The following is a 23,527-nucleotide window of genomic DNA, read 5'->3' on the forward strand; positions in this document are numbered from 1 at the left end:
CTCCTCTTTGCCCTAGCAATAGAACCGTCGGCAATGGCACTTAAGGGGTCAAGCGCAGAGTTTCTCAGTATGCAGATGACCTCCAGTTGTACATTTCGGACCTGGTTGGAAGCTTCGATGGGATTCTGGGAGAGTTTGGCCACTTTTCAGGGTACAAGGTGAATATGGGGAAAAGCAAGGTGTTCCTAATCAATGCTAGGGGACAGGGGAGAAGGCTGGGGGTATTGCCGTTCCGGGTAGTGGGGGCGAGTTTTCACCATCTTGGGATACTGGTGGCCCGGAGTTGGGCTCATCTGCATACGGTGAACTTGACAGGGCTGGTGGAGGGGATGAAGGCACAATTCAAGAGGTGGGCTATGTTGCCATCGTCTTTGGTGGGGCGGGTGCAGACAATGAAGATAACGGTGCTGCTGAAGGTTTTGTTCATATTTCAAAACCTCCCGATTTTTGTTCCCACGTCCTTTTTTTTTTTTTTTTTTTAAAAGGAAGGTGACTGGGCTGATTGAGGTTTGTGTGGGTGAGGAAGGCTCCGCGGGTGAGTGATTTGGCAGAATGTGCGCATTTGGAAATAGTTAAGTTTGCCATTCATGGGGTGGAGGAGGCGGTTCAGCTTGAGGTGGAAGCTGTTTATCGACTTATTTAAGGAGTGTTGAGTCATCAGCAACAGGGAGATGGGAGTTTACTTTTTGTCTGTGGGGTGGGGGATAGATAGGTTGGAAAAGGGAGGTGGGTACAAGGGGAGGGGGGGGGGGAAGAGAAAGAGATGGGTTTTGTTCTGTTCCCCTGTTGGCTTTTGCACTTTTTGTGAATATGTATATATTAAAAACGCCTTCAATAAAATATATATATATTTAAAATTTAGAGTGCTCAATTTTCCAATTAAGGGGCAATTTAGCATGGCCAATCCACCTATATTGCACATCTTTAGGCTGTGGGGGTAGAACCCATGCAGACACGGGGAGAATATGCTAACTCCACACGGACAGTGGATATGAATAAGCATTTTAACTGATGTTGGGGGTAAAGGGAGCCACTGTTAGGCAGCAAAGACAGGATGCAAGCAGCAACGTTTTAAATTAGATGATTTATGGAAGATGGAGAAGCCTGGGGAGAAATGAAACAGTTAAATGCCACACGGGTTTGAATGAGTTTTAACAGATTGATGGAGAAGAGTGATATTATAGAGGTATAAGTAGGCAGTCTTTGTGATTGGCACAACCCCATCCCACAGCCCGAATAAGACTTCACTGATCGAGATAATGAAAGCTGTGGGAGAGGTCCCCAAGGGACAATAAAAGCAGGCTGCCGCTGCGGCCCATTTTGCATTCTGCCAAAAACAATTTCACCTCTCGTCAAGGGCCCGCAATATGAAACCTGTTGGTACGGAGTCTGCCCTTACTTTAACCAAGTTTTTTTCGTTTTCCGTGCATTGGGAAAATAGTTGTTATTTTTGTACTTTTTTTAAAATTGCAAGACACCGGTCACAACTGAGAGAAACAATGCAGTGGGTGCAATGGGAGAGAAAAAGTGTCAAATATATTGGCAGATTAAAAGCACACATTTAATCTGTGCTGTTGCAAAGGGAAGACTAAACTGATCTAGTTCACACTGACACCTGCAATTCAGATACATTAACTTTGCATGTCAGAAGCAGGGTTGCAGCTGGTGCAACCTTGATGTGACAGTATAAATAAAGCATTACACCATGTAAAAAATATGCTGGTTTTAATCCACAAGGATTAAATAATCTTTTTATAATACAGTACCGCATTGTTACCAAGCATAAAACAGATGAGAAATAACCATTAGCAGACATTCCTATGCTGCTCTGTTCAAGCACGTTCCGAACAATGCTAACACAGGGGAATGAAAGAGACGCTTGTACTTACATTTACTACAAAGCCACACTGGAAAGTTGCATTGAGCATCGTCTTCTCTCTCCTGCTGGCGAAACTACCCATTTATCCCGCACAGTATTTCTACCCACAGTAACAAAAGAATAATGACTGGTGTGCCAATTGTTCAATGGATGACTTGATTTTTCAAGGCCTAGACAGGCAAATTAAAAAAGCGGCACTTGCAATGTTGGTGTATACCTTTTAATGAAAGTGTGCACATAAACCACACAAATAGCAGCTTAGTTATAAGCAGCCTCCAAGAAAACCATTTTGACATTAGCATTGACCCTGTAATTTCAGGACAAAGTTCCCTGACTGATTGAGGAAGTGGAAAACATGCAAGTCAATGTCAAATTTCACAAAATACACAAAGATGATTAATCTCCTCCAGACTTCTGAAGATCCTATGGGTCTTCACAGAAGCAAACGGCTCCCAGAGTTAGTTTAGTAAATATTGTGGCAATTTACACGATCAAGAACACACTGATTCAAAACTGCCAATACTAAAATACTTGCCAGGTTTCAAGCAACGCATCAAGATTTAATCATACTGATGCACAGGAAACATTAGCTTAAAATTTTTAAAAAGTAAAACAATTTTGGGGAATTAAAAAGGCATTGGCTTCTAGAGAGGGTATTAAAATGCATTCCAAATTGGATGACATTTCTTGGTGAATTAAGGTGAATGGCAGAGACAGACTTTCATTCATAGTGCATTGCAGAACTGTTAAGACATCTCAACATACATCACAACGACTCAAGTACTTTTGAAGTGTAGGCATTGCGGAAACGTAGGAAACAGAATCCTGGAATCCCTACAGTGCAGAATGAGGCCATTCAGCCCATTGGGTCCTCACTGAACCTTCTACCCATGTCCATCCACCCTGTAACCCCATAACCTAACCTCTACATTCCCTGGACACAGAAATTTAGCATGGCCAATCCATCTGGCCTGCACCTTTGGATTATGGGAGGTAACCAGAACATGCAGAGGAAACCCACGCAGACACGGGGAGAACGTACAAACTCTACAGAGTGACCCACGGCTGAAATTGAAACTGGGTTTCTGGAGCTGATGCAGCAGTGCTAACCACCGTGCCACTCTACATGTCCAGCAATGTGGATGCAGTAAGCTCCGACAAACAGTAATGCGATAATGACCAGTTATCTTTGTAATGTAACTTGAGGGATAAATATTGGCCAGGTTTCCGGGGATAGAGCCCCTAAATAAAACACCGTTGCTCCTGGAGGAGCAAAGGGAACCTCAGTTTAACATGTCAACCAAAGGACAGCACACCTCCAAACAATGCAGCGCTCCTGTACTGCACCGGAGTATCAGCTTAGATTTGTCCTCAAGTCTCTAGGGGAAGCTGCCAGAATCCAAGGCCAGACTGGTGCAAATTAGAAATGCTGTTCTATTTGCTGTGTTGACATTTTTCAACTAACACAAATTTTTTTTTAATGCAATTGCACAGCATTTCAAACTTCACACTTGAATATGTACCATTTTCCTTCCGAAATATCATTTCAGCTTCTTCAGTTCTTGTTTAATTTTCTAATAGAGGTAACAATTGAGAACACATGGCACTATACTAGTTAAAAGGTTATTCGAGGTGAAGGAGTGTGGTGGCTTGAAGGCACTCTTCAGTAAACATGCCAGCATTGCATTGCAGACTAACTCAGTGCAAAGCCTGGGAGTTCATCCCACTTACCGCACTCGCTTTGCTGCAGCGGGAGAGACAACCTTAAACTGATAGCATATTCATATTTTCACAGGTATCTTATGGAGTTAGTTCTTTAAACATCACATTATTTACACAGTGGACAGCCAAGTGTTCATCCATCATCAGATGTTAGGGGCTGGTTTAGCAGTGGGCTAAAACAGCTGGCTTGTAATGCAGAACAAGGCCTGCAGCGCGGGTTCAATTCCCGTACCAGATTCCCCGAACAGGCGCCGGAATGTGGCGACTAAGGGCTTTTCACAGTGACTTCATTTAAGCTTACTCGTGACAATAAGCGATTATTATTATTATGTTATGTGGAGATGTTTAACGTTTCAGTACCAGCAGAAGCCAGAAAATTGATCTGGCTGGAAATCCCATTTTTTCATCTCCATTTTTTAATTCTTGAATTCTCCATTAGCCTCAACTAACCTGGGCTGTACACATACACCCAAATCTACCAAGCAAAGGCCTAATGGGACATGTGGGGATGAGGTCAACAAATGTGAAACATTTAGGGCCAGGCGCCTGGTTAGCAGATTTCACTGGGAAAACAGATTTAAACCAAGTGTCGATGACATTCGCTACCACTGAACAGTTAATTAGTGATCAATGAAAATGGTGTAATATTAAGTTGCAAGTAGTGAAGAAATGCAATTCGTGTCAGACTCATTGATCTCATTTCTGGTGGTAAGACTCATCACCGGGAGACAGGCAGTGACTGCAGCGACTATCTGAGATTCACCGAGCCAATAGCCCGAGGAAATAGAGGGCAATCAAATCACACATTCAATCAGATTGAACTAGTTCTCATTCTGGTCATTGAATTCACCTCAGGTGGAAAAAGATTCATGATTTTAAAAAAAGGAGTTTAGACAGAAGACTGCAACTCCTGACTTGGAAGGTCTATTTAGATAGCTAGTAGCATTGTTGCGAGTAAACAAATCCCTGTCCACAGGCAGTTTTCTAATTTGATTGTCCAGCAGCGAGCATGCCCCCGTAGTTAAATGTGAATTTCTCAGGTGCTCTAAGCAGCCTCACGTACAAAAGACATCGGATTAATTTTTGGTGGCCAACTTTGCACTATTTTAATAACAACCGCTTACACAAGTTGTTCGTTCAACCTTTGGTTCTGAAAGTTGCACAATACATTTTTAAGAAACAGAGCAACCATTAGAAACGGAAGTTCACACAACACTCTCGCCAGTTTACTCATTCTTAAACACAGTGCTGGATCAAGCAAGGAGGATAATGAAAGTAACCCATAATGAAACTTTATTAAAGATCCAAGATAATTATGCAGGTACGGACCTTGCTAATTCAGCCATTTAGTGCTGCCACGTCAGATAGCATCACCTTAAAATAAGCTGAAGGGGACTTTGAATGGCTTCGAGTTTACCTACAGACTTCCAAATAGCTTGTAAATAAGATCACACATCCTCTCACATTAGGTTGTATACTACAGACAGACCAAGCTTTTCAACATATTTGATAGAGATCAGTGGTTGCAACTTTTATAATCGAAATTTGGCAGATAACAAATTGAGAAGTTTGGCACCAACATTTACACTATTCAGTTCTATAGAAATTTAGCAGAAAGGATCTCTTCCCCCACACAATAAGGTCATTAGAAGATGGAATGCATTTTACAGTAACTGCTGAAACCAAGTTGATCGCATTTGAGAGGCAGTTGGATAAGCAACTAGAAGAAAAACAAACATTAAAAGTTACAGGTAAAGTGCAGTGGATAGTTCAGATCAGCAGATTAGTACCAGCAGAAGCACGATGGTCCGAGTGACCTCCATCTGCACCCAAGATCCCAATTCTATGACTGTCTGAAACATTACGCGTCCCAACTCACCCGACACAATGACACCAATCTAAACAATGTATGCACAATTATCTACAAATCACTTTGCTTTATTTTGATTTATGCAGTTTATATGAAAAAGAGATCCAGTTATAATGACTCTTCTGGCACTGGGTAACCTTATATGCTGCAATTGTTAAAATATTTTAAAAAATATTTTATGAGTTCCAACATGAAGCGCTTCAGACACAATTGAGCGCTGATCAACTTAAATATCAGCTCTATCAATTTATAACTTCTAGTTTTTCATATTTTATATATATTTATATAATATAGGTTTAATTTTAGTTAACACAGCTACAAACTTTAAACCTAACACAAGGGAACCCAGTCCCTTTTGATTTGACAAGTTTTTGTTTTGTTGTAGCCTTGTGCCAAACGAAGAGTATTTTGTACGTCCATTGCCACATTACATCTCTTCATAGTATCAGAAATGTGCATCACTGCATACCACTATTTCAAAGAGGAAGCAACATACATAATTAAATCAGGCAAGCTGTCTTTTACTGTTTAAACACCCCACAACAGAAAAACCTCAGAACCGAAAGTAATAATTCCCCAACACAGCCCATCCCTGGACACTACAATGAAGGCTTGTTTAAAAAAAAAGAGAAAACACTAACATCATACTCTGGCCCCACTCCCTGAAGGTGAACCTACGTTAAAAATCATTAAGTCAATAGTGATATCCACTGCAATATAGTGGTGATGAAAGCTGCTTTCTTTCTTTAAATGAATGCAGTAGTTCCTCTTAGCCAGAACAGCGAACCACCGGGTGTTCTACAGACATGGTTAGCAGTCCAATGTTACTGCTGCAAATAAAAGGATAGGAGTTCTCCAAGTGCCGACAGGGCTGTCGATGCGGCAGACGAGACCTTTTCCCCAACCCAACCTGGCCCCCCCACTTTGCCTTTTTTTTTGTTTGTAAGGAAATGGTCAAGTTAAATGCTTTTAAATGTAGGGCGGTTGACAAACATTAAACAAAGCTCTCCCAGGAAACCAGCAGTACCAATGAACAAAAGCTGACCCCAGGAGTCAAAGGGCAGAAGCCTATTCATGTCAGACAGTCAAATGATTTAAAGATGAGCAAGAAAAAAAAAGCAGCAAGAACCGTTGGAACGAATGTGTTATTCTATCGAACAGTCACTCCAAGTTTCTCTAGCACACGCACACCCTTCTCCTGATACTCCTGTCGAGTCAACCAGAAGCTATCCTTATCCTTCATGATGTCTGCTAGGACAGCTCCACCCAAAAACACCATGTGTTTGCGCCGAGGTGGGTCTTCGATGCGGATCTTGAATTTCTGCATAAGGAGAAAAATATTCAGCAATGTTAAAAACTGCCAAATAACAAAGGAAATTTTTTAAACAAATTTAATTTCTCCTTCCAGACCAACATAAAAATACAATCCTGCTGGATCATTGGAACTATCCCCTTAAATACAGCTGGGTAACAGATTCCAATGTTTGCTTCTCACTTTGGTAAAAGTTGTGGCAATTATTTTGGGGTCTAACAGACTACTCCCACATTTGACTTGGATATTAATTAGTAGCATCAGTCCAATGCAAGTTTGCTCCAACAAAACATTCAAACAGCCGTCTGTTCGCATTTCATTTTTATGTAACAGAAGATATCAGAAGATATTAGAACACCTTCTGAAGGCCTCCCACATCGGAGTAAACCTTTGATCACCTTTTTTAGAAATGTATTTTATTACAAACATGTATCAAAATAGGTTACAGTGAACAAACACGCTGGGAAACATGCTTCCATACAATCAACTACACAGTCTGGGGGCGAGCAGTGGCGCAGTGGGCTGCCCTGCTGCCTCACGGCACCGAGGTCCCAGGTTCTATCCCGGCTCTGGGTCACTGTCCGTGTGGAGTTTGCACATTCTCCTCATGTCTGCGTGGGTTTCGCCCCCACAACCCAAAGATGTGCAGACTAGGTGGATTGGCCACGCTAAATTGTCCCTTAATTTGAAAAAATGAATTGGGTACTCGAAATTTATTTTAAAAAACTATACATCTGTACAGATTTTTCCTCTCCCCCCGCACCCCCCCCCCCCCCCCCCCCCCAACCCCCAATAACGAACAGCCCCTCAGAGTCACAAACATGCCCCATATTTTCTAACTGAGCCCCTTAACTCATACTTTATCTTCTCTAATTGCAGGAATTCGTACAGGTCACCCAACCGTGCTGCTATCTCGGGTGGCGATGCCGACGGCCACTCCAGCAAAATTCACCGCCATGCAACCAGAGAGGCCAAGACATCGGCCTTCCTCCTCTCCATCAGGTCCGGCTTCTGTGAGACCCCAAATATCACAACCAAAAGGGTCCGGATCCAACTCCTCCTCCACTATCCTGGCTAAGACCGCGAACACTCCCACCCAGAAACTTCCCAATTTTTTGCAACTCCAAAACATGTGCGCATGATTCACTGGCCCCCGCCCACACCTCTCACACTCCTCTGCTTCCCCCCCCCCCCCCCCCCACCTTAAACTGCATCAGGCTCATCCTTGCACGAGGAGGTCCCGTTTACTCTACGTAGTGCCTCACTCCATGCTCCCCCAATTGATCTTCCCTCCCAACTCCGCCTCCCATTTCTCCTTCATCTTCAGCACCTGCTCTCCTCCCTGCTCCCCCAGCCACTTGTATATATCCCCAATTCTTCCCTCCCCTTCCACATCAGGGAGCAGCAGTTGCTGCAGCAGGGTGTATCCCGGCAATCTAGGGAACCCCTTCCAGACCTTTCGCGCAAAGACCCTAACCTGCAGATACCTGAACTCACTCCCCCTCGGCAGCTCTACCCTCTCCCTTAGCTCCTCCAGACTGGCAAGCCCTTCCTCCAAATACAGATCCCTCACCTTGACCAGCTCCACCTCCTGTATACACTATCCATCCCCCCTGGCTCAAACCCATGATTCTCGCACAGCGGCGTTAGCACAGACATCCCTTCCACCCCAAAATGCCTCCTCAGCTGATTCCATATCTTCACTGTGGACTGCACCACCGGGCTCCCTGAATACCTACTTGGAGCCATTGGCAACGCTGCCGTCACCATAGCCCTCAAACTAGACCCCTTACAAGATTCCTCCTCCATCCTAACCCACTCTACCCCTTCTCCTTCCCACCACCGCCGCACCTTGTCCACATTTGCCGCCCAATAATAATGAAGCAAGTTTGGCAACACCAACCCGCCTGCTGCCTCTGTAGCAGGGTCCTCCCCACCCTCGGCACCTTCCCCGCCCATACAAAGTCAGAAATGATAGTGTCCACTTTCCGAAAAAAGGCCTTGGGTATAAAGATCGGGAGAGCTTGAAAGATAAACAAGAACCCCGGCAGAATATTCATTTTCACCACTTGGACCCTCCCTGCCAGCATTAAATGCAGTGTATCCCACCTCTTTAAGATCCTCCCTAGCCTCCTCCACCAGCTTCATTAAGTTCCACTTATGGAGCCCCGTCCATTCCCTCGCTACCCGAATCCCCTATTACCTAAACTTATCCCTCGCTACCGTAAATGGCATCCCGCTTAAATTAGCCCACTGAACCTTTGATCACTTAACCATTATCGCTCAGGAGAAACGCACAAAGTGCTGAATCAGCCAGGCTTCCCACTCGCAGAAATTCCACAGGAACTTCACGCAGAGACACAATCAGGGTCAGTGAAGTCCAGAGGCTTGCAAACACTCAGTCAAGGGTCACTTAGTGTTCACTTCGGCCAAGTCTTCACCACAGTCCATGGAACTGCATCACACAACAATGTAGAGAATACAATGACTGAAGGAAGTGGATTTGAAGAATCCATTCGGGAAATTATTTCATACTCGCCAAAGATTTTAGCCATTTTGCTGCTGATTGAGGAACAATCTCCCTATGTCTCCGTCTCTCTCACCACAATTGCTTCCCTGCAATCTCTGCTGTTCTAGACTGCATGTGCCTGGGTTTAATGGCATCCAAAGGACAGCGCCTCCTCAGCATTGCATCAAAGCAAAGATTAAACCCATTAATTTCTCACTCCCAGACAGACACTGCCCAGTAATGCACAGAGCAGTTTGCAATTCGGGGATAGGTGCATGGCATTTGTTTAAAAGGAACTATTTTAATTATTCATTTGTTTTTGGGAGCCGCTTTCAAGGTGGGCATATATTATCACCCATACCTTGCTGCCCTGAACTAACTGGGCTGCTAGGCAACTTCAAAGGCAAGCTGTAGTTGGTGTGGGACTGCAGTCACATAAGCACCTAGGCCAATAACGATGATAAAATTCCTTCTCTACAAGAGCAGGGATTCAGTCATGTTTTTATATCATGTTGACCGTTTATTTACTGCAAGATTATAATTTCCAGATTTTGTTCAAAAAAGTGAAATCGAGCCCAGGTTCAAACTAGAGTTCTCAGGTGGTTAGTAATATAGCTGCTGCTCCATCACACCGTGTACAGGACAGGGTCTCTGGGTGAGGTCAGTAATATAGCTGCTGCTCTATCACACCGTGTACAAGACAGGAGTTCTCTGGGTGAGGTCAGTAATATAGCTGCTGCTCTATCATACAGTGTACAAGACAGGAGTTCTCTGGGTGAGGTCAGTAATATAGCTGCTGCTCTATCACACCGTGTACAAGACAGGAGTTCTCTGGGTGAGGTCAGTAATATAGCTGCTGCTCTATCACACCATGTACAGGACAGGGTCTCTGGGTATTCAGCAATATAGTTGTTGCTCCATCACACCGTATACAGGACAGGGGTCTAGGTGAGGTCAGTAATATAGCCGCTGCTCTATCACACCGTGTACAAGACAGGAGTTCTCTGGGTGAGGTCAGTAACATAGGGAGGGGGAGAAAGAGAGAGAGAGTTTTTCTGGATATTGGATTAAAATAAATTGTACTGTATCATTTCACTAACTCCAGGCTCTTATCAACGTCCTGAGTGGAGAACTGGCGACAATATTTCTAACAACATCGCTTGACTTACAGAAAGTTTCTCCACGTCTCCTTTCAGTACACGCTCAAGATAGAGCTGCTTGAGCTCGCGCTCCAGGCGGGAAGGTAAACCCGGGTACATCGTGGAGCCACCTGAGAGGACAATGTGTTTGTAGAACTCTGATCTGAGGGTGAACAATCAGGCAGCAATGAATCACCAGGGCAACATGTGCAAAAACACAATACGTTGAAGTAATGTTTGACTGTTACTTGGTACAAATGTAAAAACTAAAATTTGTTGCAAATGTTGGAAAGGCAAACCGATTGTAGTAGAATGTAATATGTGAAGTCACTGTAGCGCACAAAGACTTACGAGAGAGACGAGAAGTGATGAAGTCGATTCAGGCTTTATTAAGCAAGACTTGACCCCAGCAGTTCAGCAACAGAATGAAGCGGCGGGGAGAAGCTCGGGTTCTTATACTCCGCCTTCAGGGCGGAGCCAGGAGTCAGCAGCCAACCAGGACCCGGGATCTGTCAGCCAATAGCATCACGGCTTCACAGTCCCACATGACCCCTAATACATACCACCACATTCACCCCTTGTTAAAAAGGAACCCGGCGGGGTGGTGGTTCGCATGGTGGTAGGGGTTTACAAGGCTGGCCCTGGAAGGAAAATTTCGGACATGTTACTACAGTTTTAGCCCTACACTGGGCTATGTACAAGTTTGTGAAACTATTTACAATATTAGCAAGAAAAAGAACATTTTCTTTGTTACAATACAACAACATTCTTGGTGTCACAAGGATTCCACGAGTCGAGCGGGCGGTCTGGTCTTCCTCGTCGATCGCCTCAGCCCCGGTGGTGGTGCAGGTGCTTGTTCAGGCGTTGTCGTCTCCGGGAGCGTTTCCGTGTTTGTTCCCGTTTTATCCCTGGGCGGGCACGGGAGGAGGACCGATCCCCCCGGGAAGGGGGCGGTCGCAGGGTGCGCCGGTGGCAGGGAGGGGATGATCGGTGTCGCGGGGGTGTGTGTGTTGCCGGCGGGCGCCAGGTCCCGCAGGGAGACCGTGTCCTGTCGGCCGTTGGGATACGCCACGTAGGCGTACTGCGGGTTCACGTGGAGAAGGTGAACCCTCTCGACCAACGGGTCCGACTTGTACGACCGCACATGTTTCCGGAGCAAGATGGGTCCTGGGGCCACCAGCCAGGTCGGCAGCGACATGGGGCGTTTGGTTAGTGGTACACAGCAGCGACCGGATGGAGTGGAGAGCATCCGGGAGGACCTCCTGCCACCGGGAAACTGGGAGATCCCTGGACCGTAGGGCCAGCAGGACGGTCTTCCAGACCGTGCCGTTCTCCCTCTCTACTTGCCCGTTCCCCCGGGGGTTGTAGCTGGTCGTCCTGCTCGAGGCTATGCCCTTGCTGAGCAGGAACTGGCGCAGCTCGTCACTCATGAAGGAGGACCCCCTGTCGCTATGGATATATGCGGGGCAACCGAACAGTGTGAATATGGTGCCAAGGGCTTTAATGACTGTGGCCGCTGTCATGTCGGGGCAGGGGATGGCGAAGGGGAAACGAGAGTACTCGTCCACCACGTTCAGGAAGTATGCGCTGCGGTCAGTGGAGGGGAGGGGCCCTTTGAAATCCAGACTAAGGCGTTCAAAGGGGCGGGAAGCCTTGATCAGGTGCGCTGTATCCGGCCTGAAAAAGTGCGGTTTGCACTCTGCGCAGATGTGGCAGTTCCTGGTGACTGTACGGACCTCCTCCACAGAGTAGGGGAGGTTGCGGGACTTTACAAAATGGTAGAATAGAGTGACCCCCAGGTGGCAGAGGTCCTCGTGGAGGGCTTGGAGGCGGTCTATTTGTGCGTTGGCACATGTGCCGCGGGATAGGGCATCGGACGGCTCGTTCAGCTTTCCGGGACGGTACAAGATCTCATAGTTGAAGGTGGAGAGCTCGATCCTCCACCTTAAGATCTTGTCATTTTTAATTTTGCCCCGCTGTGCGTTAACGAACATGAAGGCTACCGACCGTTGGTCGGTGAGGAGAGTGAATCTCCTGCCGGCCAGGTAATGCCTCCAATGTCGCACAGCTTCCACTATGGCTTGGGCTTCCTTTTCCACTGAGGAGTGGCGGATTTCTGAGGCGTGGAGGGTCCGGGAGAAAAAGGCCACGGGTCTGCCCGCTTGGTTAAGGGCGGCCGCCAGAGCTACGTCGGATGCGTCGCTCTCGACCTGGAAGGGGGGGTACTCGTCGATGGAGCGCATCGTGGCCTTTGCGATATCCGCTTTGATGCGGCTGAAGGCCTGGCGAGCCTCTGTCAACAGGGGGAAGGTCGTGGTCTGTATTAGCGGGCGGGCCTTGTCTGCGTACTGGGGGACCCACTGGGCGTAGTATGAAAAGAAACCCAGGCAACGTTTCAGGGCTTTGGAGCAGTGGGGGAGGGGAAATTCCATAAGGGGGCGCATGCGTTCGGGCCGGGGCCTATTATCCCATTGCGCACTACGTATCCCAGGATGGCCAACCGATTTGTGCTAAAAACGCACTCCTCCTCGTTGTCTGTCAGGTTCAGGGCGGTAGCGGTCTGGAGGAACTTTTGGAGGTTGGCGTCGTGGTCCTGCTGATCGTGGCCGCAGATGGTTACGTTGTCGAGATACGGGAACGTGGCCTGCAACCCGTGCTGGTCAACCATTCGGTCCATCTCCCATTGGAAGACCGAGACCCCGTTTGTGACACCAAATGGGACCCTTAGGAAGTGGTATAGATGCCCGTCTGCCTCGAAGGCTGTGTACTTGCGGTCACCTGGGCGGATGGGGGAGCTGGTGGTAGGCGGACTTGAGGTCCACGGTGGAAAAAACCTTATACTGGGCAATCCGATTGACCATGTCGGATATGCGGGGGAGAGGGTACGCATCTAGCTGCGTGTACCTGTTGATGGTCTGACTATAGTCTACGACCATCCTTTGCTTCTCCCCGGTCTTTACTACTACCACCTGGGCTCTCCAGGGACTATCGCTGGCCTGGATTATGCCTTCCTTCAGCAACCGCTGGACTTCAGACCGAATAAATTTCCGGTCCTGGGCGCTGTACCGTCTGCTCCTAGTGGCGACGGGTTTGCAATCCGGGGTGAGGTTTGCAAACAAGGACGGCGGTTCAACCTTGAGAGTTGCGAGGCCGCAGATAGTGAGTGGGGGTATTGGGCCGCCGAATTGAAATGTTAGGCTCTGCAGGTTACACTGGACATCTAATCCCAGTAATGTGGGCGCGCAGAGTTGGGGAAGGACGTAGAGCCTGTAGTTCTTAAACTCCCTCCCTTGCACCGTTAGGTTCGCGATGCAGAACCCTTTGATCTCTACTGAGTGGGATCCTGCAGCTAGGGAAATCTTTTGCGTGCTTGGATGGATGGTCAGAAAACAGCGTCTTACTGTGTCTGGGTGAATAAAACTTTCAGTGCTCCCGGAGTCGATCAGGCATGGTGTCTCGTGTCCGTTGATCAGCACCGTTGTTGTCGTCGTCTGGAGCGTCCGGGGCCGTGATTGATCCAGAGTCACCGAAGCCAGTCGTGGTAGTAGTGTCGCAGCGTCTTCTCCGGACCCCGTGGAGCCGTCGATGCTGGGGTCCTTTGTTTTCAACCAAGATGGTGGCGTCCATGAATCGCACGCGGCCGGGGGTGGACAAAATGGCCGCCCCCATGGATCGTACGTGGTCGGGGGTGGACAAAATGGCCGCCCCATGAATCGCACGTGGCTGGGGGGGTCACAAGATGGCGGCGCCCATCCTCCCCTCGTGGTGCCCGGGACCCAAAATGGCAGCACCCGCAGGTCGCACATGGGGCGCTGGGGAGCGTTTGGGATATGCTGGGCTCGTTCTTCTCCAGGGATTGCGGCGACCCCCCGGGACCGGCACACTGCCGCGTAATGGCCCTTCTTGCCGCAGCTTTTACAAATAGCTGCGCGGGCCGGGCAGCGCTGCCGGGGGTGTTTCGCTTGCCCGCAGAAATAGCAGCGAGGCCACATCTAGGGAAGCTGCGATGGCCCGTGCCTCTGAGAGTCCTAGCGACTCTCTTTCTAAAAGTCTTTGGCGGATTTGGGGAGAGTTCATACCAGCCACAAAAGCATCGCGAATTAGCATGTCCGTGTGTTCGATCGCGTTCACCGGCGGGCAGCTGCAGCCCCGTCCCAAAATTAGCAGCGCGGCGTAGAATTCTTCTAGCGATTCTCCGGGACTTTGCCGTCTCGTTGCAAGTTGGTGGCGCGCGTAGACCTGGTTAACGGGCCGAACGTAGATGCCCTTCAGTAATGCGAGCGCCATCGGGAAATCCTCTGCGTCTTCTATGAGAGGGTAAAGTTCCGGGCTTACCCTCGAATGCAGGACCTGCATTTTCTGGTCTTCTGTGATCCGGCCGGGGGCCGTTCGGAGGTAGCCTTCAAAACATGCTTGCCAGTGTTTAAATACTGCTGCCGAGTTCATTGCGTGGGGGTTGATCCGCAGGCATTCCGGGGCGATCCGGAGCTCCATAGTCTTTTAAGCTCGCTTAATAAATTGTAGCACACAAAGACTTACGAGAGAGACGAGAAGTGATTAAGTCGATTCAGGCTTTATTAAGCGAGACTTGTCCCCAGCAGTTCAGCAACAGAATGAAGCGGCGGGGAGAAGCTCGGGTTCTTATACTCTGCCTTCAGGACGGAGCCAGGAGTCGGCAGCCAACCAGGACCCGGGATCTGTCAGTCAATAGCATCTCGGCTTCACAGTCCCACATGACCCCCAATACATACCACCACAGTCACTCATTAGAAGATTTGGACAGAACCACGTAATTAGCGATGTAGAAAAACTTCAATAAGCCCAATGAACATTGTCCACATACCTGGTGTCAATGTCGGCTGCCTGGATAGTATTGAAAAGTAATTCAGCAACACCAACACCTTCAACATTGATGAGATGAGGCTGAAACAAAGCTTCTGCTGCTTCAAATCGCTCTCCTCCAACTTTTATAACTCGGCCATCTGGAAGCTGAAAAAAAAACAACCAACATTTGCTTTAGGAATTCAACGGCAGCAATGTTGTACGCACACAAATTGCGAAAGACAAGCCGACCTCTCTGCAATATGGGTCTTGATCGAAAGAAAGCTTGCTGACCGTAGAGAGATAGAGAGAGGAGTGAGAGAAGGGAGACACAGGAAGAGAATTTGAAGCGCAAGGAAAAATATTCTGGGTTGGTTGAAAGGGGGAGGAAAGCAGAAAGATCAAGAAATTATCTGGGGAGGGATCGCAAGTGTTTAACAGGTATTGTGATCACTTCTATTTTCTGCTTACTCAAAATAAAAATCAAATTAAGGATCAATTTAGCGTGGCCAATCCACCTACCCTGCACATCTTTGGGTTGTGGGGGTGAGACCCACGCAGACGCCATAAGACGTAGGAGCAGAATTAGGCCACTCGGCCCATCGAGTCTGCTCCACCATTCAATCGTGGCTAATATCTTTCTCATCCCCATTCGCCTGCGGGGAGAATGCGCAAACTCCACATGGACAGTGACCCGAGACTGGGATTGAACCCGGGTCCTCAGGGCCATGAGACAGCAGTGCTAATCACTGCGCCACCCTTATTTTCTGCTTACTGTTGAACAAATCAAGGACACGTTTACACTTTAAGTTCAGTGCTTACAGATGCTAGGACAACGGCATACCGAAAACAAGGAAGTCGCTAATTTAGATTCCCAGAATACACACCGTGTAGGACTCCACTAATACAGTTGTTTCCAACGCTAGTTTCTGTTCCTGTTCAATGTTGTATCCCACATAACACAACTTTTCCTTCATCATGCGAACCGTTTCAAAATCAGCGGAGTGGTTGAAGGCGTAACCACGCAGGAGGAGCAGCTGCAAAGGTAAAAGTGGTTCAATACCAACAAAGTCACCGCACAGCAAGAGACACTGGACTTTAAAAGCCAGGCAGTCTAGGTCAGACCAGCCACTAGGATTGATATGCAACATGAAACATTTGCAAATAAATTCTCAGCAATGATGTGTATACTTTTTGAATTGTGATAGAATGCTAAAAACACAATACTTTTCCATTGCAAAGACAGGATAAACAAAACAGTTTTGAAACTTGGTTCCATTAAGTTTCTAAATTCTGACACTGAATGATTAACAGTGTAAGGTATCAACAATTTCACCATGACCTAATGTACACAGTAATAACGAAAACCTTTCCAACTGTGACCCTCTCCCTAACCCTGCAGTTCAGCTATTCACAGTGTAGAATTAACAACTGCAGGACTTCATAGACAATTGATTCCCTTTGGGGGGGTGGAAAAGGGGTTCAGTTGATGAACGCAAAATCAATTTGCAGAAAGCTAGGTACCCCAGCAGTGAGATCATGCTTTTGTTGGTGGTGATACTGGGAGAACAGATCCTCTTTCCAAAGAAAACCCCAAACCATCAAGTAGCATAATGTTCCACTTGAACAATGCGGAGACCCACATCCCCCATTACATGCTCAAGCTATGGTGTGGGCCCTGAAGCCACAACCTTAGATTCAAGAATGACTGCTGTTCAAGCAACTAAAGAAAACTAGCCCGGACTGTTTAGCAGACACGGTTTAACGTCAGATTTTAATGGCTTGAATTGAAAGAATCCTCCAAAGTTTTCTAACATTGCACATTTGCAGCCTTAATACCAATGCTTGTGAAACCTAATTTTTTTTCTGGGATATTGAACACACCTTTTCTGCCTGGTCAAAATGTTCCCTTCACCGTTACACAGTATTGTCATCAGGTCAGATGTTTGGCCCCAAATTTTCCTGCGATGCTGAGATTAGAGTCATACTGTAAATTTCACTGTCTGCTCCACTGCTGCTGATTTAACTTGGTCTGCACTTTGCTGCATTTCAAATGAGAAAAAGCTGTCGAGGGCAGAGTGCTGAATTGGAACCAATGCCACTCTCCAAAGAGTTACTCGATAGACAATTCCCCATAGATAAAAGCATCCTGCCATGGATTAAACACCAGTACATCAATAATGCAATTGAGTTGTCTTTTGTGGGTATGCATTCATTGAGAACTTAAGTTAAACTACTGGCATAACAGATCAGTGTTTAAGGAAATATGGGTGAACAAAAAGGAACTGCTTTACGAACAAAGGACAAGTTGTCTGTCAACAACCCCAATCAAACACATTCTGATTAGCAAACATTACAATGTCATATCAGTCAGTCCAGCAATGTGCTGACAGAGCGTTTCAATTCAATTCCGAGAATGCATTTACGGTCAATTAATCAAATTGATGCCAGGCCTCCAGCATTATTATTCACAATTCTAATTGGCAACAAAGAGACAAAATATGAAGTGACGTCATGATGGTTGAAGTCAGTGGCCCGATAATTTTACCTTTCTTCTACTTGGTTCACGTTCCTATGCTCTGTGCAAATCAATCACAAGTCATTTATGCAATTCCACTTATTGTCACCAGGTGGCACTGCAGCACCATCTGGTGGTGTAGTTACAAACTACAATAGAAGATACATCTGGAGAAACTAAAAAGTACAGAAACACTGCACAAAATTCAACGCCAAGACCAAATGAGCATTAAGAGAACAATAATGATTGGTCTCCAACGGCTAGCATGAAGGCAACAGGACACAGTAGAGGGCCAACATCTTCCAAAAAAACTGGAAAATGGGCCCCGACATACTAACTTCCAAGAGCACACAGACTCTCAGAATAATTAGTGCAGAAATTTGGCCCATAGGGTCTGCACTGACCCTCTGGAAGAGCACCCCTTTCCTTGGCCCACGTCCCCAGCCTATCCCCGTAATCCACTAACACCACAGACCGTTGGACACTCATGGCCAATCCACCTAACCGGCACATCTTTGGACTGTGGGAGGAAACCGAAGCACCCGGAGGAAACCCACGCACACACAGGAAGAACGTGCAGAGTCCACACAGACACCCAAGGTTGGAATTAAACCCGGGTCCCTGGTGCTGTGAGGCAGCAGTGCTAACCACCGTGCCGCTCTCGTCCTTTGTTGGGAGTCTAGAGAAAGAGTTTGCCAGGAGCAGAGATGCGAGATGGTCGAGACCATAAAATGGTTCCGAAAGGAGAAATTAAGAGTTCAAGAGAAAGCCAGCTAAAACAAGAGACCGTAAGAACGGTCTCAAAGAACAGAGAAAAAGAACAACTCCCACGGTCCGAGGATGTGCAGGTTGGGTGGATTGGCCGTGGTGTCCAGGATTGGCTGTGGTGTTGGGTGGGGTTACTGGGTTGTGGGGATAGGGTGGAGGTGTTGACCTTGGGTAGGGTGCTCTTTCCAAGAGCCGGTGCGGGTGGCCTCCTTCTGCACTATAAATTCTATGATAATCTATGATTAATCTAGGACAAAGGTTCGGCACAACATCGTGGGCTGAAGGGCCTGTTCTGTGCTGTATTTTTCTATGTTCTATGTAAACAATACAGCTCAGGAACAGACCCTTTAAGACTGTACCGGTCATGATACCAACCTTTGCCAAAACCCTTAAGAACAAAGAACAAGTCTCCTTTGGCATTGTAAAGATTCTGTGCCCAAGTATTTTTTAAAAACTAATTACACAAAGTGAGGGTAGGTCGTCGAGAGTGAGAATGGGGAGATAATGAGAAATAAGGAAATGGCAGAATAACTGAACAGAGTGTCTGCTACTATCATCCCAGACCCCAACAGTGGCTAGGATACTGGACAGAAATCCTAACATTTGAACTTATTTTAAGACTGTGCAGAAAGAATGATTCACTGCAGGTGTGATTGCAGGAAAAAATAGGGCTTTGGCATTTCAAAAACAAAACTTTGTGAATACAAAATATTAAACTTTTAACTACACCCCCGAAAAGAACAGCTTTCAATTATCCCTTAACTCAACTATACAATTTCCCATTAAACAACAAGAAAATAAATATACAGCTCTTAATCCATCTTAAAATTAGCAGGGTATAGTGTAATACTTGCTTTAAAAGAACAGATTTGGTTCCAGTTGGAACCCCTTCAGATTCTGGATGAATATTTTCAAATAACTGCTTCAACTAGATGGTTTCAGCCTTTTCCTCATCTTCAGACAAGTTAGCTCTACTTGATATTATCACTCTTTTGGTTTTAGAAGCTATCCAACTTGGAAAGAATTGTGCACCATCAGTCAGTCAAATCAAAACTCAGCTCCTCTCTTTCAGCTTCTCCAAACTTACCACCTCTCGGGGCTCCACTCACAATGACCTCATCTCCCCAAGTTGAAAAACAAATCATCTCTGCAGAACTGCAAAAGCACAGCAACTCCCCAGGGACCTCCCTAGTCAAATCACAGTCCACTAGCCTAGACTGAAAAATGCATTCCTTCATCAATTTCACCTGCTATTCCCTAGAAGCAAAAAATCATTTTTAAAACCATGATCACTGCAGCCACACACAACACCCTCAGGCTTTTAACTCTTAACTTGTCCCAATATTTAGATAACAATATTCCCAAAAAATCTCCAAACGTCACACCTCCCCCCTTAAAAGAAAAACAATGTAAACACATGGCTTAATTTTTCTAAAACCCTTTTAATGTTAAATATTTCTCAAGAGATATTTCTCAAGAATCACTGAAACGACTACACAATGACATCAATAAGTTGCATCCAACCATCAGACTCACCATGGACTACTCTCCAAAATCAGTTGCATTCTTGGACACACTCGTCTTCATCAAGGACGGTCACCTCAGCACTTCGCTTTACCGCAAACCCACGAATAACCTCACGATGCTCCACTTCTCCAGCTTCCACCCTAAACACATTAAAGAAGCCATCCCCTATGGACAAGCTCTCCGTATACACAGGATCTGCTCAGACGAGGAGGAGCGTAGCAGACATCTACAGACGTTGAAAGATGCCCTCGTACGAACGGGATATGGCACTCGACTCATCGATCGACAGTTCCAACGCGCCACAGCAAAAAACTGCACCGACCTCCCCAGAAGACAAACGTGGGACACAACCGACAGAATACCCTTTGTCGTCCAGTACTTTCCCGGAGCGGAGAAACTACGACATCTTCTTCACAGCCTTCAACACATCATCGACGAAGGTGAACATCTTGCCAAGGTCATCCTCACACCCCCACTACTTGCCTTCAAACAACCATGCAACCTCAAACAAACCATTGTTTGCAGCAAACTACCCAGCCTTCAGAACAGTGACCACGACACCACACAACCCTGCCATGGCAACCTCTGCAAGACGTGCCAGATCATCGACATGGACACCACTATTACACGTGAGAACACCACCCACCAGGTACGCGGTACATACTCGTGCGATTCGGCCAACGTTGTCTACCTCATACGCTGCAGGAAAGGATGTCCCGAAGCGTGGTACATTGGCGAGACCATGCAGACGCTGCGACAACGAATGAACGGACATCGTGCGACAATCACCAGGCAGGAATGTTCCCTTCCAGGCGGGGAACACTTCAGCAGTCAAGGGCATTCAGCCTCTGATCTCCGGGTCAGCGTTCTCCAAGGCGGCCTTCAGGACGCGCGACAACGCAGAATCGCTGAGCAGAAGCTTGTGGCCAAGTTCCGCACACATGAGTGCGGCCTCAACCGGGACCTGGGATTCATGTCGCATTACATTCATCCCCCACCATCTGGCCTGCGAAATCCTACCAACTGTCCTGGCTTGACACAATTCACACCTCGTTAACCTGGGGTTACCCCACCTCTGGATCTGTAAAGATTTAATCACCTGCTAATGCTCGCATTCCAAGCATTGTCTGGCATCTTTGAATCTGTCTATATATATGTTTCTGGAACATACCTCTTCATTCACCTGAGGAAGGAGCAGCGCTCCGAAAGCTAGTGACATCGAAACAAACCTGTTGGACTTTAACCTGGTGTTGTAAAACTTCTTACTGTGATCACAAATATAGTCCATTTTAATGTTCTCACCAGTGTCAGAAATCAGATTTTCTCTCCTGCCACATGTAGAATTCGTAAAATACACGGTTATAATAAAACCCCCACCTGAATAGTCTTGGGTTTTGAATTTGTCCAAGAATTTTATGAATTACGGTTCGTATATACACAAGTGTCAGATAAATTGTTACTAACGGATGTTAAAATGTTGTAACGCCAATACCAAACACAAGGTCTCCTTTTTGATGGTTGAGTATTTCTTTTGGTAATGTTGTTTTCTAGACTAAAACCCGATTGGTCTTTCAATTCTGCAACAGTACAGTACCAAAGACCACCTCAAATGGTGTGCCAAATTTCTTTTTACCAAGGGGCAATTTAGCGTGGCCAATCCACCTACCCCGCACATCTTTTGGGTTATGGGGGTGAGACTCAAGCAGACACGGGGAGAATGTGCAAACCCCACACGGACTGACCCGGGGTCGGGATTGAACTAGGTCCTCTGCGCCATGAGGTAGTAGTGCTCACCACTGCGTCACCCTGGCTTGGCAAAATTAGGTGTCATCAACACTGGCACAGTGGTTAGACTTCAGATTATCAACTGCTTCCTGACATTCTGCTGTCCACTGAAACATTGTTTTTTTCCCCAGAAGTTCAGTCAGTGGAGCAATCGCTGCTGAAATTTGCCAGTAATTTCCGGTAGAAACCACTCAATGTCCAGAAATGTCAGAACTTCTCTCCTAGTCGACGGTATTGGAAGTTCTCTAATAGCGTTTGTCTTCACATTCCATAGAGCCACCTGACCACGTCCAATGGTATGGCTCAAGAAGTTGACTTTGCCGACTCACTCAGCCACATTTACCACCAATCCAGCTACCTTTAAATCGACCGAATAGTTGTTTCAAACGTTCCAAATGCTCCTTCAACATTTTACTGAACACCACCAAATCGTCAATGTACACTGCACAATTGTTGAGGCTGGAGATGACCTTGTTGGTTAATCTTCGCAATGTTCCTGCCACATTTTTCATTCCAAACGGTTTAACTCAGTTGGCTGGACAGCTGGTTCATGCTGCTGAGTGGGGTCAGCAGCACGGGTTCAATTCCCATATTGGCTCAGGTTATTCATGAAGGCCCCACCTTCTCAACCTTGCCCCTCAAACGTCATATGGGACTATGGTGATTTAGTTTATTCCATAATTAGAATGGCTCATTTCTCTTGGATCTATCCAAATTTCCCAACCCAAACCTCTCTTCCCTCTCCTGATCTAGATTTTCAGTCCTTCTCACTGATTTACCTCACCAATGATTGTGGTTCTTATTGCCATCCAGCAGCAATGTTAAAATGCGGTCATTATATTTGTATTTACCAGCAGCTGCCCAACACATCCACAAAGATCACAGAAAACAGGGTTATACTTTCCTGTCCAGCAGTTAATGCTGTTTCCCAAGACTGACCTGGGACTAAATAAGAGCATGTTCTGAATGCATCATCTCCTGGTTAGAGTACTGGCTGACCGCTCAATCAATGCCTGCTTCACTCACTGGCATGTGGAGTTCCAATTTAAGCACTGCTTGTGGGTCAAGCACAGTGCACACTCCGAGACAAAACGGTGCTGCAATCAGTTACTGTTGCTCAGTGCTCACTGCTTGTGGATTTTCCTTCAAATTGAACAGGTAACAGGTTGGCGATCCTGGCATCTGTGCTGTTAAATCCAGTTTCTGTAGACCAACAGCAGATCGTTTCCCAAAATGAGTCTTATTAGACTCAAAAAACTCTGGATCTCTCTGGTGTTTAATACTGAAGTTTACCCCAGGAATTCTTCACATCTGTCCTCACCCAAGAGAATGAGGATGCAGGTATGGAACTGGACAGGGTGGATAGGAAGCAGCTGTTCCCCGTAATTGAATGGTCAGTTTTGAGGGGACACAAGTTCAAGGTGAGGGGCAAAGGTTTAGGGGCGGATGAGAGGAAAGAAATTTTACCCAGAGGGTGGGACGGTCTGGAATGCACGGCCTGGGAGGATGGTGGAGGTGGGTTGCCTCACATCCTTTAAAAAGTACCTGGATGAGCACTTGGCACGTCATAACATTGAAGGCTATGGGCCAAGTGTTGACAAATGGGATTAGGTGGGTAGGTCAGGTATTTTCCGTGCGTCAGTGCAGGCTTAATGGGGCGAAGGGCCTCTTCTGCAC

General features: G+C 46.6%; 1 protein-coding gene across 2 annotated transcripts in view; it reads right to left on the reverse strand.

Moving 5' to 3' along the window:
• Positions 1 to 4,681: 4,681 nt before the first annotated feature.
• Positions 4,682 to 23,527, reverse strand: part of LOC140421981 (actin-related protein 2) — a 76,865-nt gene continuing 58,019 nt past the window's right edge. For both annotated transcript variants that reach the window (XM_072506958.1, XM_072506957.1), the window contains 4 exons: positions 16,140 to 16,289; positions 15,275 to 15,420; positions 10,462 to 10,594; positions 4,682 to 6,792 (listed from right to left, as the gene is read on the reverse strand). In XM_072506958.1, the coding sequence (XP_072363059.1) occupies positions 6,622 to 6,792; positions 10,462 to 10,594; positions 15,275 to 15,420; positions 16,140 to 16,289 (600 nt within the window). In that variant the 3' untranslated portion in view covers positions 4,682 to 6,621. The remainder of the gene's footprint in view (positions 6,793 to 10,461; positions 10,595 to 15,274; positions 15,421 to 16,139; positions 16,290 to 23,527) is intronic.

The sequence above is a fragment of the Scyliorhinus torazame genome, chromosome 1, assembly GCF_047496885.1.
Source record: "Scyliorhinus torazame isolate Kashiwa2021f chromosome 1, sScyTor2.1, whole genome shotgun sequence".
Lineage (NCBI taxonomy): Eukaryota > Metazoa > Chordata > Chondrichthyes > Carcharhiniformes > Scyliorhinidae > Scyliorhinus > Scyliorhinus torazame.